We start from the raw sequence: 17745 nt of genomic DNA on the forward strand, positions 1-17745 counted from the left end.
TTCAGTTTGTTTATTTAATGTTTTATTTCCTGTCACCAAGCTTGGTCTCCTGCATTTTGGGTCCTCCACCACCAGTTCCTGACACCCACTCACAGACGGCTATTCTTTGGAGAACATGAGAACCTGAACACCAAAGAAGAACACTAAAACTTTAGAAGTTTAAGGCAATTTGAAAAGTCTTATTTAGATTTTCATTATATTTTATTTAATTTTCATTTAACCTTTATTTTACCAGGAAGTCATTTTCTCTTAGGTGCTCCGGGCATGTCCCACTGGGCGGAGGCCCCGGGGAAGACCCAGGACATGCTGGAGAGACCACGTTTCTCGGCTGGCCTGGAACGCCTGGGGGTCCCCCCAGAGGAGCTAGAGGAAGTGGCCGGGGCGAGGGAAGTCTGGGCATCCTTGCTCAGACTGCTGCCCCCGCAACCCAGATAAGTGGAGGAAGACGGATGGATGGTTTATTTAACCAAATAATGCAATTTTCCAGACATGGCATTCAACAATCCGCAGAGGGAAGTGAAGGAGCAAAAGATACACACTGAAGGTGAGAAAAATTAAAAACACCTAAACTTTCTCTCATCTCAAAGGTGATCAAATCAATTTTATCTCTTAATGCTGCTAGCTGCAGTGCGAAAAAAAACATCAACAAAAGTTATGTTGGGCGGTTTTTGGCTGGGTCTGGCGGTTTTCAGATGACTTTTGGGCTGGAAAACTATGACTCTATCTGGCAACACTGGCGCGAACTCTCTGTCATCAGCGAGTTGGTCTTTGCCCCGCAGCACGTCAAGTTCCCGGCAGAAGATCGGAGTGTTTATTGAAGCCGCCCCGCGTGCCTCTCCCTGCTATCAGCTCTGCAGGTCTCGCCCGATAAATACGAGATCATTTAGGAAGCTGGTTTTGACGTGGTACGCGCTTCGTACGGAGCCAGCAGATGAACAAACTAAAATAAAATTTAATTATTATAAAATACTCATTACTTTCCAAAGTGACAGGGAGCCACAACAAAAGGATGAAAGAGCCACATGTGGCTCCGGAGCCATGGGTTTCCGACCCCTGGACTAGAGGGATGTTTCCTGTGTTTTTGTCAAGCCGTATTTCAGTAAACAACATAAAATCAAGATTAGAAGTAAAATGATTTGTTACATAAAGATCTGACATTGAGTGCAGCAAGTTTGAGATTAGTTTCAGTGGGACTGGTCATAACCTTCTTGCAGGGGATGTGAATAGATTTATTTGATTGGGCAGTCTAACAGTCTTTTGCTTAGCTTTCTACGTGGTGTAACTGCAAATATAGTATCAGAAGAAAGCTGTCCATCACAGTGCCCCAGTTTGATGTAACATTCATGACTGTAATTCCTGCGACACTGGGGGCCAGTTTCATCCTAGCTCTGGGAGATAGCACCTCTTTATTTATTTATTTATTTATTTATTTATTTTTTGAGACAGCACCTCTAGAGGCACGCAGGGGAGGTCGAGTTGAGGATAATTTGGGTGATGGGCCAGGATTTTGGTGGATTTTTCCAATCTATCAACATGCAGCTTTGCTGAAATTGTTTTTACCAACAGTGGAGGAAATAAGTACTTGATTCTGTGCTGATTGTGTAGATTTGTACATTTTAGAGGTTGATTTTTCTAAATAAGTCTGTAATTTTGGGAAGTTCTCAATAATTTTTTTACGATGTTTTAGGAGTTTTAGGGCCACAAAAAAGTAATATCACGACATTTAAAATCAAACAGTTACACTTACGTCACTTAGTTTGTCCTATAATATAAAATATGAACTGAAGCAGGTACACTGACTAAATGTAGAATGCAGACAGGAGTTTTTTTCGTTTGAAAACTGCCACAAACATATTTTTTTTAGTGAAAAAAGAAAAAAGAAAGAAACAGTTGTCTGTTTGCTTCAATGTCTAAATTTCTAGCTTTGGCTTTAAAATTGGCTGTCATTTGCTGTTTTTAGTTGCATATTGACTCATGCAGACAGATAATAATCAGTGGATTGATAGCAGCAGGCATGTTGTGGTTTGGAACCAGAAAGAGTTGCAGCCCGGTATTATCACTTAGTCATTTAGTGAACTTATAGTGCTGTTTACTTAAGTCGCTCCAACATGATATAAATCATCTGCAACAACTAAAATCTATGTTCTCCTTTGTAGTTCATGCTAGCATCCTTAAAGTAAATGAAGCATAAAGAAGCTTTAACAGAATAAACAGCTGCACTTGAGTCTGACTGTTTCAGACATTGAGAGACTACAATCCATGTGTTTGTTTGTCTGAATGTAAGAAAAAGGATTTGATAAGTGAGCTACGTAAAGACATTCAATAATTCACCACAGACCACTTTCCCACTGTGCAGCTAACTGTGAGTTATGGGGAACTAAAGTATGTTTAGTTTATTTTACAAAATAAAAAAATAAGAAAAAGTAACATTTCCTGTGCACACAGCAAGAGATTTTTTTTAATACTCTGCTTTTGTAAAAACACATTTATTCTTATTTAGGAATTTGTCATCCAATTGAATAGATAACTAGTAAAAAAAAAAAGAAAACTGGAGGTGTAGTGTTTTTACACATGCTGCTACTTCCTCTAAGTATGTTTACAGTTAAACAGGAAATCCTGTCCTCAGCACAAATGGAGAAAATGTTTGACCTCATTTAACAAACTGCTTCAGTCCACCTCAGAGTGATAACGCAGCTGCAGCACCTCTTCTACTGCATCAGCCTTAAGATGGCCTCAGATATTTTTGCCAAACCAGATTTCTCCAAGAAGGTCAGATACAACAGAAAGCAGCAAGAAGACACATCAGACTGGAAGGAGTGTGAGGTGGAAATCTACAACGATGCATATGAATCTGTGGAGGACACCACCGGGGTTCAGTCACCAGAACAAGGTAAGAATGAACTCAATCTTCTGCATCCCAGACATGCTGATCAAGATCTCAGTACCAGTTCAGCAAGAATTAGCATTTAGCATGGCTAGATTTGAACAAGGTTCTAAGTCAGGGGGGTCAGAATCCAGGCTTGGAGGGGCGATATCCAACATGTTTTCCAACCAACCTACCATTAAAACTCCTCCACCTGATCCAGGTCATCGGGAGCAGATAAGGGAGGATTTCTGGAAAACCAGCAGGAGGCCTGGAGTTTGACACCCCAAGAGCTTCAAACATGGAGAAAGAATCAATGGGAACAAGAGGCTGAACATTTTGAGCTGGAACTTTATTTAAAAAAAATGTAACTGAGAAATTTACTTTTTGTTTCATAACCCTCAGGATCTTTTGGAAAATTCAAAATGATTGTTTCATGAAGCTCAACGGTCCTACCACATTCAAAGAAATTTTTGTTTTTGCCATGAAGAGATCCTGACGATTTCTTAGTAGAAAATTCAATATTTTGAATGCAAGTTTTAACACAAATTCTGTCTTTGAAAAGCTGTGGTCCTACTTTTGATCAGCTATTGTGAAGAAACTGGATTTTCTAGAAAGGACTGTATTTGTGTTAGTTCGTAACCCCGTAAGTTTCTTGCACACAGAAATAATGAATAAGACTCAGAGACAGTTACTTATCTTTTGTGGAGGTTTTACTTCGCACAAACACGAAGGGGACAGAGAGATGAACATTGTGCATTGAAAGTCCGAACCAACGAGCTCAGGGATGGGCTTTGGTATAAAAACCCTGCATTTGCATATTCAGAAGATCGTCCGATGGACCTCGTCTGAAAATCACGCCCACAGGTTACTGCTGGAGAGGAGCTCCAAGGCTAAAGTGAAGATAAGTCTGAGGCCTGCTCAGCAGAAAACACATGCACAGAAAAGAGGGAGTATGGGAAGAAACTGTTAGAACAATAGTTTGGCTGTGCCTTCTTCAAATGTAATATAATTTTGAGATGACAATACATGCTCAGTGAATTAAGTTTAAACCATTAGTGCAATAAAAGTTAAAGGCAGCCTCCAACTATTCTTCACAGCTATGAACAGTCAATTTCATTTAAATTTGTATTTTTAATTATTTGAATTCTAAAAATTTGTGTTCTCTTTCTTCTCTTTCTATTTTTGGTTTTTGAAGGCCACAACCTCAGACGTTGCAGGCCCAAAAGCATCCATGCACACAACACACGCTTCCACAATAGCTTCTTCCCAGCAGCAATCAGAATGCTGGCACAGGATATCAGAGAGGGAAGACTGAACTGAATCATATGACATGCTATCCAGCTAGGACACTATGTCCAATAAACTATTAACTCCACATGTGCAATAATTCCTCTGAATAGATTGGGACACTGCAATATTTATATTTACTCATATTAATAGTTAACACTTTGTACTTTTCTTGTCTAGTTTTACTTATTTTATTTCCTTTTAAATTTTTATCCTTTCTATATTTACCCTGACATGAGAGATGCCAAAGAAAAATTCTGATGTACTGTATGTGCAATCGGCAATAATACCTTGATTTTGAAATTAACATTTTTGCATTTTCTTAACTGGGCTTTAGATTTTGATCCGGAGTGATTGATCAAAAAACAATAGATTCTTCTCTGAAAGACAAAATCCCTCTTTATTTTTCTCTCATAGCTCCACAAACAGAGACGTGTCCTAAAGTCCAGAAAAGTTTCTGCAGATGTGAACAATGGCGTCTGTTGGTGCTGTGTACTGTCCTGTCAGCTGGGATCATCATTCTATCCTCATGTAAGATAAAAGCTAACACCTCAACATCATAGTTTAGTTAAAAAAATCAAATTACTGGGGCTGTGGGCGCCCTTCTCGAGTGGGGCCCTGCGTTGGGTTCTCCCGGCGCGGCTGCCCTCCTGGCTGCCCTCCAGGTTGGGCTGGGGCGGTGCTCCCTTTCCCTCCGTGCCTCCCTGCTCTCTGGCTCTGGGGGCCTCGCGGCGGCCCTGCTGGCCCTGGCCTGGGTGGCGGGCTGGGTCGCCCGGGGGGCGGTTGTTCCCTGCCTGCTGCCGTGTGGCGTTGGTGGTTCCGGCTGCAGCTGCTGATGTGGCGGGGGTCTTGGTGTGGGGATGGCTGGGTACTCTCCTTCCTTCTTTTCACATTCCACCGTCCATTTTAGAAAAACATAAACACTCACCTGAGCACAGGTGTTAGCTCACCTTTGCAACAGTTTGCATGATTGAATGAATGAAAGATTTCACACTAGTTGGTTTAAAGGCAAAAGTATGCGTGCGTGGACACTATCTGTTTTGTGTACATGTTGACATGTGGACATTTTTGCAGCTAGCAGGTGTGTTGATAACATTCGTGTGTGTGTGGACAGGCCCCGCCCTTTTTGTACTACATTTGAACCTTACTGTAATGATAAAGAACCAGTAAACTTGTTGCTTTATGCTGCTTCATGGGTGTCAAACTCATTTTGGTTCGGGGGCCACATTCAACCCGTCTGATCTCAAGTTGGACGGACCAGTAACGTAAAAGCAAAATAAAGCTTTATTCTTGTTTTTTTACCCAATTGGAAAACATGCTTCAACCAACATGGTAGCCTAATCATTTCTTATTACACATTCATTCACAGAGGCCAATAGATCTTAAATAAAATTAATTTCACTTTAAAAATATTGGTTTATTCAATTTTATACAGCCTGAATATTTTAAATCTGACACTGAAGCGATCCTGATAATAAATTCAAGAGGGGCTACAGAAAAAATGAAACATCTTCCTATATTGTAAATGTCCAAACAATGACAAAATTACACTAAATTAAACCTGCAAACATTTGTGAACATAAGAGTTTGGAGTTAACCTCCTTTCTCTCCTGAAACTTCACGAGACCGTCAATATCAGGATTCAGATCCTGTGCAGAAACACATTTACTGTCAGTGAAGTCTGCAAAACACAATGAAATGTCCATTATTATTTTTCATTATTATAAGAATCTTTTCCTGGTTTCTGCCTGAATTTTGTGGCAACACCTCCCTTCTTCCTGACCTATGATGGAGCGCCATCAGTGACCAAAATGACTTCATGTGACCAGTTCACTTCAACAATGTCCAGCACAGTAACTAGAGAGCTGACTATGTCATCAGTTGTTATTGTGTCCATCAATTCAAGAAACTCTGCTGTGACGTCTCTTCATCACCTCTAATAAATATTCACAGCTGTATATATCTGTGATGTCGGTGTTTTCATCAATAGTGAGTGCTCTGGGAGTATGGGGTCCAGGGAACCTTACTGAGGGCTGACCGGTCTCTGTATGACCAGAGCAAGAGTTTGGTTCGCAAGTCAGACGTTTTCCCGGTGCATGTTGGACTCCGGCAGGGCTGCCCTTTATCACCGGTTCTGTTCATAGTTTTTATGGACAGAATTTGTAGGTGCAACCAGGCAGCGGAGGGATCTGGTTTGGGACCACAAGATTTCCTCTCTGCTTTTTGCAGATAATAAACGGCTTCATCGGGCCATGACCTCCAGTGTGCATTGGGGCGGTTTGCGACCGAGTGTGAAGCGGCTGGGATGAGGATAAGCACCACTAAATCTGAGGCCATGGTCCTCAACCGGAGAAAGGTAGTTTGCCATCTCTTGGTGGGTGGAGTGTCCCTGCCCCAGTTGGAGGAGTTTAAATACCTTGGGGTCTTGTTCATGAGTGAGAGAAGACCGGAGCTTGAGATTGACAGGCAGATTGGAGCAGCATCCTTAGTTTTGCGATCGCTGCATCGGTCCGTTGTGGTGAAGAGAGAGCTGAGCTAAAAAGAAAAGCTCTTAATTTACCGGTCGATCTTCGCTCCAATGCTTACCTTTGGTCATGAGCTATGGGTCATGACCGAAAGAACGAGGTCCCGAATACAAGTGGCTGAAATGAGCTTCCTCCGTAGAGTGGTTGGACGCTCCCTTAGAGACAGGGTGAGAAGCTCGGTCACCCACGGAGAGCTCGGAGTAGAACCGCTTCTCCTCCACATCAAAAGGAGCCAGTTGAGGCGGCCCAAGCTTTTAGTCCGGATGCTTCCCTGGGGAGGTGCTCCGGGCATGTCCCACTGGGCGGAGGCCCCGGGGAAGACCCAGGACATGCTGGAGAGACCACGTTTCTCGGCTGGCCTGGAACGCCTGGGGGTCCCCCCAGAGGAGCTAGAGGAAGTGGCCGGGGCGAGGGAAGTCTGGGCATCCTTGCTCAGACTGCTGCCCCCGCAACCCAGTTCCGGATAAGTGGAGGAAGACGGATGGATGGTTTATTTAACCAAATAATGCAATTTTCCAGACATGGCATTCAACAATCCGCAGAGGGAAGTGAAGGAGCAAAAGATACACACTGAAGGTGAGAAAAATTAAAAACACCTAAACTATCTTTATTTTACCTCATTTGTCTTTTTTATGTCATGCAAACTGGGTTAAACTTGTTTCTAACTGAGGAAATATAGAGACAGTTAAGCTTAAAGGGATACCTTAACAATGCCCTCTTGATTATCTGTTTGTCTGGCATGTGTCTGCGAAGGTTCTCATTCATCCAGGTGGCATTATTTTCAAGTTGAGTCATAGCAAGTGGACTTATTTATGTCACAAGAACAGGCAGACAGCTGGATCCAAATGCAGCAGGTTTATTAGCTGAGCTAGAAGTCCACAAAGCTAAATCAGGGTCAGGCATGCAGGAGTCGATAAAAGGCATAAGATCATCAAGAAGAGACAAGATGGTCCAAATCCAGACAGGCGTCTGGGCAGGCGGCAGAAGATCAGGTCCAGATGTAACACTCTGTAAAGAAGGCAGAATGGCAAAAACAATACTTTACATTTAGCTCAGCTCAGTACACATCTTAAGTATTCTGTGGTTGATTGAGTGAATGAGAGACAGGTATGTTGCAAGCTGGGTGTGCTGGGAGATGAATTGCTTTCAGTATTCTGGAGATTGGTCCCGGTGGAGCCCCCCTCCTGCGAGTGGCTTGGGAAGCGAGGGGCCCTCCAATTCAAACCAGAGGCAGGGGATAACGATACTTAATAGTCACATCACTAAGGCTGTAGAAGTCAATACACAGCTTCAATCCACCATCTTTCTTTTTGACAAATAAGAAGCCGGCTGAGGCTGGAGATGTAGATGGTCAGAATAAGCCTTTGCTAACTCCTCCATGATGTAGGCATGTATGACTGTGACTCAGGTTGAGAAAGCAGCAACACCCGTCCTCAGGTGGGCATAGCTCCGGGCAGCAAATCAATGGAACAGTCGTATAGGACCGGTGTGGAGGGAGCTGGGGGTTACGTTGCTTATTGAAGTTAGACAGGCATTATTTCTACTGATTGGCTAAAAGTCATCTAGGATCACACTAATGCTGGCAATAGTATCGACAAACTTTTAGTAAAGTTTAAAACAGTAAAATAAGAACTGTTAGTGTTAACAGTTGAAATCAAGTTATTTTAAGTGATGTGGGGGTCATTCCAGTTCTGGTCCAGGACTTCTGGTTCTGGACGTTGATGTCTGCAGCCAGGTCCTCTTCACCGTGACAGCAAAACATGAGGCTCAGTGTTTTGCCAAAGGACACTTGAACACATGTGCAGTCAGATTGGGAATCAAACCTGCCTAAACTGGTCCACTGCTGCATCATGACCCCCCCACCACCACCAAAAGTGTCTGTTGAAGGCCATGTGATTGTTCATTTAAGTACAATCAATAATACATGGACTTTTACTGTCTTTCAGGCATCAATGAAACTCTTTTGGATGAAATAAGACAGCTGAAAAATCAGATTGAAGGTGAGAATAGACTGAAAACGAATGGATTATTTAAGTTTGTTTGATCACGTTTACCTTTGAACTTTTTTGCTTTGTAAATAAATGTTGATATGAAAGTTTTAGTTCAAAATACGAATGCCTATGTTATGAGAAAAAACAACGATTTGATCAAAAACAATATTATCATTCCAATATTGATGAAGACAAATGGATGTGACCCAAAAATAAGACCTCCTGAATAAAACTCTCCATCAATATTTTTTCAGGACCAGACAGATTGTACAGCTTCCTCTTAGGAAGGGGAGCACCGGGGAGGAGATTAATGTAGCCGTCATAAGGACGGTGAGGAGGCAGGATGCTAGCTTTATTTCTACAAAAGATACTTCTCAAGTCGTGATTACAAGTGGGGAGTTTGGATAGATCAGATTTGTCGGACGGAATAGTAATGGGAGTAGACACAGGGGGAACGGCGGACTGGAGGCAGTTGGCCATACAAAAGGCACTCCAGTTCAGAATATGACGGTAAGTCCACTTCAACAGAGGCTTGTGTAATTTTAGCCAAGAAAATCCCAAAACGATGGGAGTATGCGTGGACTTGGTAATAAAGATTTGAATGTGTTCCCCATAACAACCTGAAGAGATTAAGAGTATGGGTTTGGTGCGATGGGTTTTGTGCGAAAGATGTTGCCCACCTAAGCCAGAGACTTCGATGGGGGTGTCCAAAGGTTCTGTTGGCAGAGGCAATTTGGAAACAAGATGAGAATCAATCAGGCTTTGTTCAGCACTAGAGTCAATTAAGGCTTGAAAATCGTGGACTTCTGAGTTTAAACAGATCTTGACAGATAAGAAGAAAAAAAATATTGTTTGTGTAACTTACAAAAACACCCGCCCGTGGCCTATCTTCTAGCGGGGGGCTCTGGAATTAAAACAAGACAGACACTGATTAACTAAATGTCCCATTTTTCCACAGTGGAAGTATAATCCCTCCTCGGGACGTTTCTGGCGTTCTCCGGCAGAGAGTTTAGAATGTCCTATTTACATAGGTTTGTCCGTAGGCTTGAGATAAGAAGTGATTATAGAAGGAGGAGGTGAGTTTGAAGTCATTGCTGAGACAAAGGGGCTGTGAGATGGTATGCGGGAGGATTGTAGTTGTTTATTTTGACGTTCCCGAAGCCGCATATCGGAACGAAGGGCCGCAGTTACAAGTCCTTCAAAGGAGGTGGCCTCAGAAAAGAAAAAACTTTTAGTAAAGTTTAAAATGGTAAAATAAAAACTGTTAGGGTTGAAATAAAGTTTTTTTGATTGATGTGGGGGTAATTCCAGTCCAGAAGTCCAGGACTTCTGGTTCTGGACGTTGATGTCTGCAGCCAGGTCCTTTTCACCATGACAACAAAACATGAGGCTCAGTGTTTTGCCAAGGACACTTGAACACATGTGCAGGCAGATTGGTAATCAAACCTGCCTAAACTGCTCAACCTCTGCATCATGACCAACCCCCCCACTAAAATGAAGATTGCTTCGTATCTGTTGAAGGCCATGTGATTGTTCATTTAAGAGCAAATCATTAATAAATGGACTTCTACTGTCTTTCAGGCATCAATAAAACTCTTTTGGATGAAATAAAACAGCTGAAAAATCAGATTGAAGGTGAGAAAAGACTGAAAACTAATGGATTATGTCAATTTGCTTGATCATGTTTACAGTTGAAACCAGAAAGTAAACCCTGCAGTATTTTTGTATATCAGTCTTTGAAGGTAAACGGTGTCCTGAAGGATGGAAGAGATTTGGATGCAGCTGCTACTATAAATCCACTGAGAAAAGAATTTGGTATAACAGCAGGAGTTTCTGTCAGAAAAATGGATCTGATCTGGTGGTTGTAAACAGCAAAGAGGAACAGGTGGGTGTGTTCACACTAGTTCCTTCCAGCTTCTTGTGTCTTGGATTCTCCACCTGTATGTGTGCTGCTGTTGTCTGGATGCTGATGGATTCCAGCTGAAATTCTCCTCAACAACTCAGATTTCATGTTTGTCTTTCAGCAACATTTCAAAGAAACGTTGTGATGGAACACAGAAACTCTTTTTCCCACTTCTAATGTCTTCAATTCCAAATAGGCTAAACTGGGATTCAGTAGAAATGGACTGTTGGCCCTGAAGACAAAACAAGAAGCAAAAACTAAATGAACAGATATCTGCATCAAAGAAAGTCAGATTTTGTTCCTCAGATGAGCTTTCTCTCAGTTTTAGGACACGTATCCAGAACAGATGAATCCTAAAGACGAGACATTTATTTTTTTAATTTTTTTTAAGACCAGACATTGTTTTTACTGGACTATTAGTGTGAAAGGAAACCACGATGGTGAGAATGCATTAAGAAAGAACTTTTTTTTTCTTTACTAGGAGTTTGTTTCTACATTGAATCAGAATGCAGAATCCTGGATCGGTCTGTTTGCTGGATGGTCAGTCCAGAAACAGAAATATGAATGGAAATGGGTGGATGGATCACCACTGACAGAAATGTAAGACTTTGTTTCTTTTACAACGTTACTAAATTCATTCTTTATGACTGAGCCTGATTGTAAATGTGTGAAATCCTTTAAAAAATGTTTGAACATCATAATTCAGACCAGTTTATGAACTGAATTTAGACCAGAGGTAAACAGAATGTTTTATCACAGGTTCTTGGATGAGAGCATTTCAAAAGACCGGAACAAGGATGATGCAGTGTTCTTAAGTACTGAAGGGAAATGGAAACAACAGGACAAAACAAACTTCAAAAACTGGATCTGTGAGAAAAACAGTTTTGGATCTTTCTGTTCCTGCGCTGTGCATTGATTTAACTGTTTAGTAATGTAAGTAATTTTCTTCCATTTTTTTTTTCATTTACTTCTACAAAATAGTGCTTAAAGAAAGGTTGTTTTTTAGTTTATTGTGATTTATTCATAGAAATGAAGTTGTCATCTATCAAAAACTTCATCACATTTAAATATCAGTGAAAATGACTCAGATAAACAGGAAACTGTAATAAATTTTTATTTTTTATTTAACCAGGAAAGTCCCATTGAGATTAAAAACCTCTTTTCCAAGGGAGTTATGGCCAAGAGGCAGCACATTTCAATACAAAATTTACATAAAAACAAACATTATTAAAACCATATACATTATAAAAAGCAGTTGCACATTATTGTTTCAGTCTCTGATGCTTTGAGTTTGATTTTAAAAACATTTAAAGATTTAAGGTCAGTGAGTTTCCAGTCTTTCTGCAGCATATTCCAAGCAAAAGGAGCAGAGTGGAAAAAGGCTTTTTTCCCCAGCTAATTGGTAAATGGCGTATACTGATATAGCGCTTTCTACCTTCTTTCGAAGGCCCAAAGCGCTTTACAGTCACAGTCCCATTCACCCATGCACACACACATTCACACACACATCCACAGCTCTGTGCAGAAAAATGGGACAGAAAGCAACTGATCTTTAGATCTTAAGGTGTGAGATTCCACACTTCTTGTCATTAAAGAACAAAAGTAGGGAGGCAGTAATCCAAGCAAGGCCTTGTAAATAAAAGTGTACCAATGTCCCTGCCTCCTGGTGGACAGAGATGTCCAATTTGCTCTTGAATACAGGCCACAATAATGCATCATGGATCTACAGTTGGTAATGAACCTCAGGGAAGCAAGATCCATGGTGTCAACCTTTTTGAGACATGAAGATGAGGCATTCATATACAGAATATCACCATAATCCAGCACAGACAAAAAAAAGTTGCTGCAACAAGACGCTTTTCTACTTCAAAAGAAAAACACATATTATGGAAGAAAAAGCCAAGTTTAAGTTTGAGGTGTTTTTTTTTTCAAGTTTTTCTTTGTGAGGTTTAAAGGTGAGGGAGTCGTTACTCCGGACACCAAGGTACTTGTACTTATGAACCAACTCTATGACATGTCCATCCAAGGTGGACACCATTGGAATTGTATCAGGGACCTTCTTTTAGTTTGAAAACAAACATTAGTTTTATCTTGTCAGCATTGAGAACCAATTTTAACTGAATAAGTGAGTGCTGTACTGCAACAAAAGCTTTCTGCAAGGTTTCAATGGCCTGAGTAAGAGATGATTCCTAACAGTAAATGACTGTGTCATCAGCATAAAGATGTAGATTAGCATCAGAGATATTTCACCCAAGTCATTAATATATAAAATAAATAGAAGGGGGCCCAGAACTGAGCCCTGTGGCACCCCCCTGTGGACAGTAGCAAATTCATTTAAGGAACCTGATGATAAAAAATGCCTAATTAAAGCAATCCAGGACTTCAGTTTTATCATTAACTACTACTGAATTTTTAACAACAGAAGTAAGAAGTGCTTGATTCATTTTAGTCACAGAAAGAGACTTGATCACTTTCCAGAATTTCTGTGGGTTATTAAGGTTCTCAGTAGTGGAAGACAAAAACAATTCAGATTTGGTCTTTTTTTATATAAGAGAAGTACACCTATTCCTAAGCTGTATAAAAACAGATCGATCAGTGGAAGAATCTGTATGTCTTGCCTTGTTCCATGCTCTATAATGCTCATGTATAATATCTGCAAGTTCCTGTGAGAACCAGGGATTTTCACATCCCTTAATTCTACATTTTTGTAAAGGAGCTTGTTTATTTACTATTTGTAAAAAAAAAACAAAAAAAACAAAAACAAAACTTTCCTTAAAAAATGCCCAAGCCAGCTCTACGTCTGGCAGTAGACCAATATTTATCCATTTAACTGACAAATCATGATTAAAGAGCTTGCTCATTAAAATGTTTCAGATTCCTCTTACAAACTATACGGGGTTTACATTTAGGAATTTTATTGTTTCTGCAAACCACAACACAATGATCACTCAAATCATTAAAGAAGCAAAGACACCAAGCGGAGAAAATTTATGCGGCACATTTGTTAAAACCCAATCAATTAATGTGTACTTTTCTGGGCATTTGAGATTTGGCCTGGTAGGTATGTTCACTATCTGAGTAAGATTAATGGAATCACCAGCCAGAAGTAATTCAGTGTAATTTACCGTAGTCAAAAGCTGCTGTAGTGAAAATAATGCCTGTTTTGAAGCAGATGGAGGCCTGTGGTATCCAATAACAGTAATAAAAAGAGATTTTACTATTTCTACATTCAAAGCCAAAAACTCCAATTGTTTACAGATTGATTGTGACAAAATAACAACCAAGATTTAATGCTTGAATCATTGAATCACTGCCTCCTTTTTCTGCCCTGTCAGTGCAATAAACATTGTACCCAGATTTGTTAATATCTTCAATAGTAATAGATTTAGTTACAAGTTTCTGGAATTATAACAACATCTGCACCTGTAGATTTAACCCAAATTCTGACTAAGTCCATCTTTGGTAGCAAGCTGTGCAAATTAAGATGAAAATATTTAACACCAGTCAATGATTTGAAATCAGAGGGAGTCTGGCAATATTGCAGTGCAGACCCAGGATTAACCGTTGTATAATTAGGAGAAGTGTGTGTGAACCGGGGGCAGCAGTACCATTGGAAATACACTAGAGGCACCAGTAAGCCACTCTCGCACAGATGAATAAATGTGCATTCTGTGCCCAAACTAAAACATGCACAGGAACCTTAAAAAAGGATTTTGAAGCCATTTTTAATAGTAATCTTGATGGGGATTTGATCCCCATTCCGAAAATGGTCCCCATTCCTTGACTGTGTAAACAGATGGTTGTCCCTACAATGTCATAAATACCAACACACACACACTCAAATATAACAATGTTTTTTTTCAGCCAAAAACTATTGTTTTATTTCTACAATTTTTTGTTTCTGACAGTTGAGAGAATGAAAATGAGATTCTGACTTTGAAATTTAGACACAAAATATAACACAGAAAACAAATCAGATATAAAAAATAATGGTCATGGCTGAATAGATTTTTTTTTTCTATGATGTACAAATTATTTCATTAGTAAATCTATCAACTTATTAAATTTCATTTATACTTTTGTTCTTATTTTTCAATTTTATTTTAAATAGATAAAATAAAATAATTTGCCTGAAAAGAAGTGGGTAGAAGAAAAATCTTGTGAGACCCCACCCCTTTTTCTAACACCTTATGTTGTGCATATTTTTCATTAACTTTTTCCCCTTCAAAACATTTAAATGATCTTTTCTATAGCACCTATGCAGAAGTGACATTTGCGTATTTGCTTTTATTGATTATTTCAAGCCTTACAATGTTTCATCTGTGACATTTTGTATTTCACCTTAATTTAACCAGTAAAGTTCCATTGATATCAAAACCCTCTTTTGCAAAGGAATCCTGGCCAAAAAGCAGCACATGGCCAAAAAGCAGCACATTGCAGCACAAAAAATACATATAAAAAAAATCTTGTATGTTTTGTGATTACAGGTACCCCCCTCCCCCCATCTCAGGATGGAAGTACAGAGTGTGGCTGTTTTTCAGGTTAACTTGTTCCAATAATTTCAATAAACCCGACTTTAAAAACAGTGCAGTTGTATTTGTCCCATAATCCACACCATGAACTATTCAAATAGCTTTTTTCTGGTAAGATGTTGTCAGAAGTCAGAACTCTGTCCCCCCATCTGGTCACCAGCCAAAGTTATACCACACTACATCTCCCAGCAACCCCGGCGCACACACCTGACTTTCATTCACTCAATCACGGACAGCATACTTAAACGCTGCACTGAATTGTGTCTCTCTTGCTATCAACTTCCAGCATTTTCCATGTTGGAAAAATGATGCCAGTATGAAGTACATTATTTAATAAAAATACTAATGGAGGATAAATGTGTGAGGAGCCCTCCCCCCCCCCCTAAACACACACAAAACATTTTACAGACTAATAGACCCGATCACTTTTGCCACTGTCCCATGTGCAGCTGGGGGATCTGGGCCTGTCATGCGATGACATTTTCAGAGTTTATTGGCTGAGTTTCCATCCTTGACCACCCCCGCTTTTTCCTCCACTGTGGTTAAGCACGGAGTGGAGCATTTAATTCCCACTAAGGGCCTGCCTGTTTTTGCTCGGGTACGACACCTTGATGCAGCAAAACTCACCATTGCTAAGGAGGAGTTCGCCACCATGGAGAGTCTGGGTATCGTGAGGCGCTCTAACAGCACCGTCACATGGTGCCAAAGGCATATAGTTCCTGGCGCCCATGCAGGGACTTTCACCGTCTGAACGATGGGACGACACACCTGACCATTATCCCATTCCCCAGGATTTCTCGCTTCGTTTGTGCGGCGCCTCAATTTTTTCCAAAGTGGACCTGGTGCGCGGTTACCATCAGCTTCCGGTGCGGGCCGAAGATGTGCCTAAGACTGCGGTGATTACTCCTTTTGGACTTTTTGAGTTCCTGCGCATGCCCTTCGGTCTTAAAGGTGCAGCCAAAACTTTTCAAAGGTTGATGGTCTCGGTGCTCCTCTGAAGAGCATCTCGTGCACCTAAAGGACGTTTTCCAGCAGTTGGAAACCCACGGCTTGATTGTTAACCCAGCTAAATGCCAGTTTGGTTTGTCAGCCATTGATTTTTTGGGTCATCGAATTTCGTCTGCCCACCAAAGACCAGGCTGTGGCAAATTTTCCCCGTCCTGCAGTGGTTAAGTCCCTACAGGAGTTCTTGGGGATGGTGAACTTTTACAACAGGTTAATTCCACGGGCTGCCCACATGTTACAACCCCTTTTTGACAGCTTGCGTTCCAAGAAAGCCACAGACCCTGAGGATTGGACATCAGACCGCATTGCTGCATTTGACGGTGCTAAGTCAGCCTTAGCAAAGGCTGCTCTCCTCGCGCACCCAGACCCAGATGCTGAAATTGCGCTGACTACCGACGCTTCAGACATAGCAGTGGGTGCTGTGGTAGAACAGTGAGTGGCGGACGCTTGGCAGCCTCTTGCATTTTTTGGCCACAAGTTGCAGACTCGGGAACGCAAGTATAGTGTTTTTGACCGCAAGCTACTTTCTCTATATTTGGCAACTCAACATTTCTGTTTCGTGTCCTGGAGAAGGAGGAAAAATGTTTTGTCCTGGACATGGGAGGGCGCAGAGACTTTGTGACAGTGGACCGGCTAAAACCAGCGTTTGTGTTGACAGGCGACGCTGTGCAGCCAGCTCAGGTTCCTCGCCGGGGGCACGTCTTCCTTCCAGACCCCTAGTCACTGTTGGTGACTGTCAGACATTTTTTAAAATGAAAAATAAAAACTTCAAAGACGATGAACTAATTACAAAAATACTTGATAACAAATTGAACAAGTGTTGAAGCTTAACTTTTTCTTGAAAAGAAGTTATGATATAAGAATTAGATGATTTTTGATGTAGTATAAATATAAATTATTTCGATTTTGGAAAATTGAAAAAATGTGCACGTTTGTAAATAAGACAATTTTTTTCACGCATACATAACAGCCCACTATGGGGACCAGCTTTATTCAACACCTTCCTCCATAGCATTTCCTGAAACAGTGTGTCCAGAAAAATGTATTTTGTGGACACCGTCATCGTCAGGATTGAATACACAGTAAAGTCAAAAGTTGACATAAACACTAATTCAGACAAATGGGATTATAATGATTATTAATTGCTTGACTATATTAGAAGAAGTGTGTGTGAACTGGGGGCTGCAGTACCATTGGAAAGACACTAGAGGCTCCAGTAAGCCAAAGTCACACTCTCACACAGATGAAAAAATTATACATTCTGTGCCAAAGCTAAAAAATGCACAGGAAACTTAAAAAAGTATTTTAAAGCCATTTTTAATAGTTATCTTGATACAACCAGGATTTGGTCCCCATTCCAAAATTGGTCCCCATTCCGTGACTGTGTAAACAGACCGTTGTTTCCACAATGGCATAATTACCAACACAAACACACACAAACATAACCTTTTTTTATTTTCTTTTGTTTTCCAAAAGTTTTGTCGATTCTGTAGTTCCTGGTCAGTGTTTACTGCAGCAACCAAACCAGTTCATTGCTGAATGAGAACTGTCTGACGCTGTCAGAGTGAGAACTGTTTTCCTGAAACACCTCAATTAGCATCACCTTAAATTTATAAAATTAAACATGAAGTCAGGA

At 40.7% G+C, this 17745-nt stretch overlaps 1 protein-coding gene across 3 annotated transcripts; it reads left to right on the plus strand.

Annotated features, from left to right (window-relative positions):
* Positions 1–1098: 1098 nt before the first annotated feature.
* On the plus strand, positions 1099–11756 carry LOC105355010 (CD209 antigen-like protein E). Of its 3 annotated transcripts, XM_020706913.2 has the most exons (8): positions 1099–2890; positions 4571–4684; positions 7198–7254; positions 8625–8678; positions 10251–10304; positions 10412–10554; positions 11054–11172; positions 11332–11756. In XM_020706913.2, the coding sequence occupies exons 1-8, from the start codon at positions 2728–2730 to the stop codon at positions 11486–11488; spliced, it is 861 nt and encodes a 286-aa protein (XP_020562572.1). In that variant the 5' UTR covers positions 1099–2727; the 3' UTR covers positions 11489–11756. The 3 variants fall into 3 exon arrangements, with proteins under 3 accessions (XP_020562572.1, XP_023815505.1, XP_023815506.1); XM_023959737.1 differs by lacking the exon at positions 10251–10304; XM_023959738.1 differs by lacking the exons at positions 11054–11172; positions 11332–11756 and adding an exon at positions 10694–11046.
* The last annotated feature ends 5989 nt before the right edge of the window (positions 11757–17745 follow it).

Source organism: Oryzias latipes, chromosome 11, assembly GCF_002234675.1.
Source record: "Oryzias latipes chromosome 11, ASM223467v1".
Taxonomy (NCBI): domain Eukaryota; kingdom Metazoa; phylum Chordata; class Actinopteri; order Beloniformes; family Adrianichthyidae; genus Oryzias; species Oryzias latipes.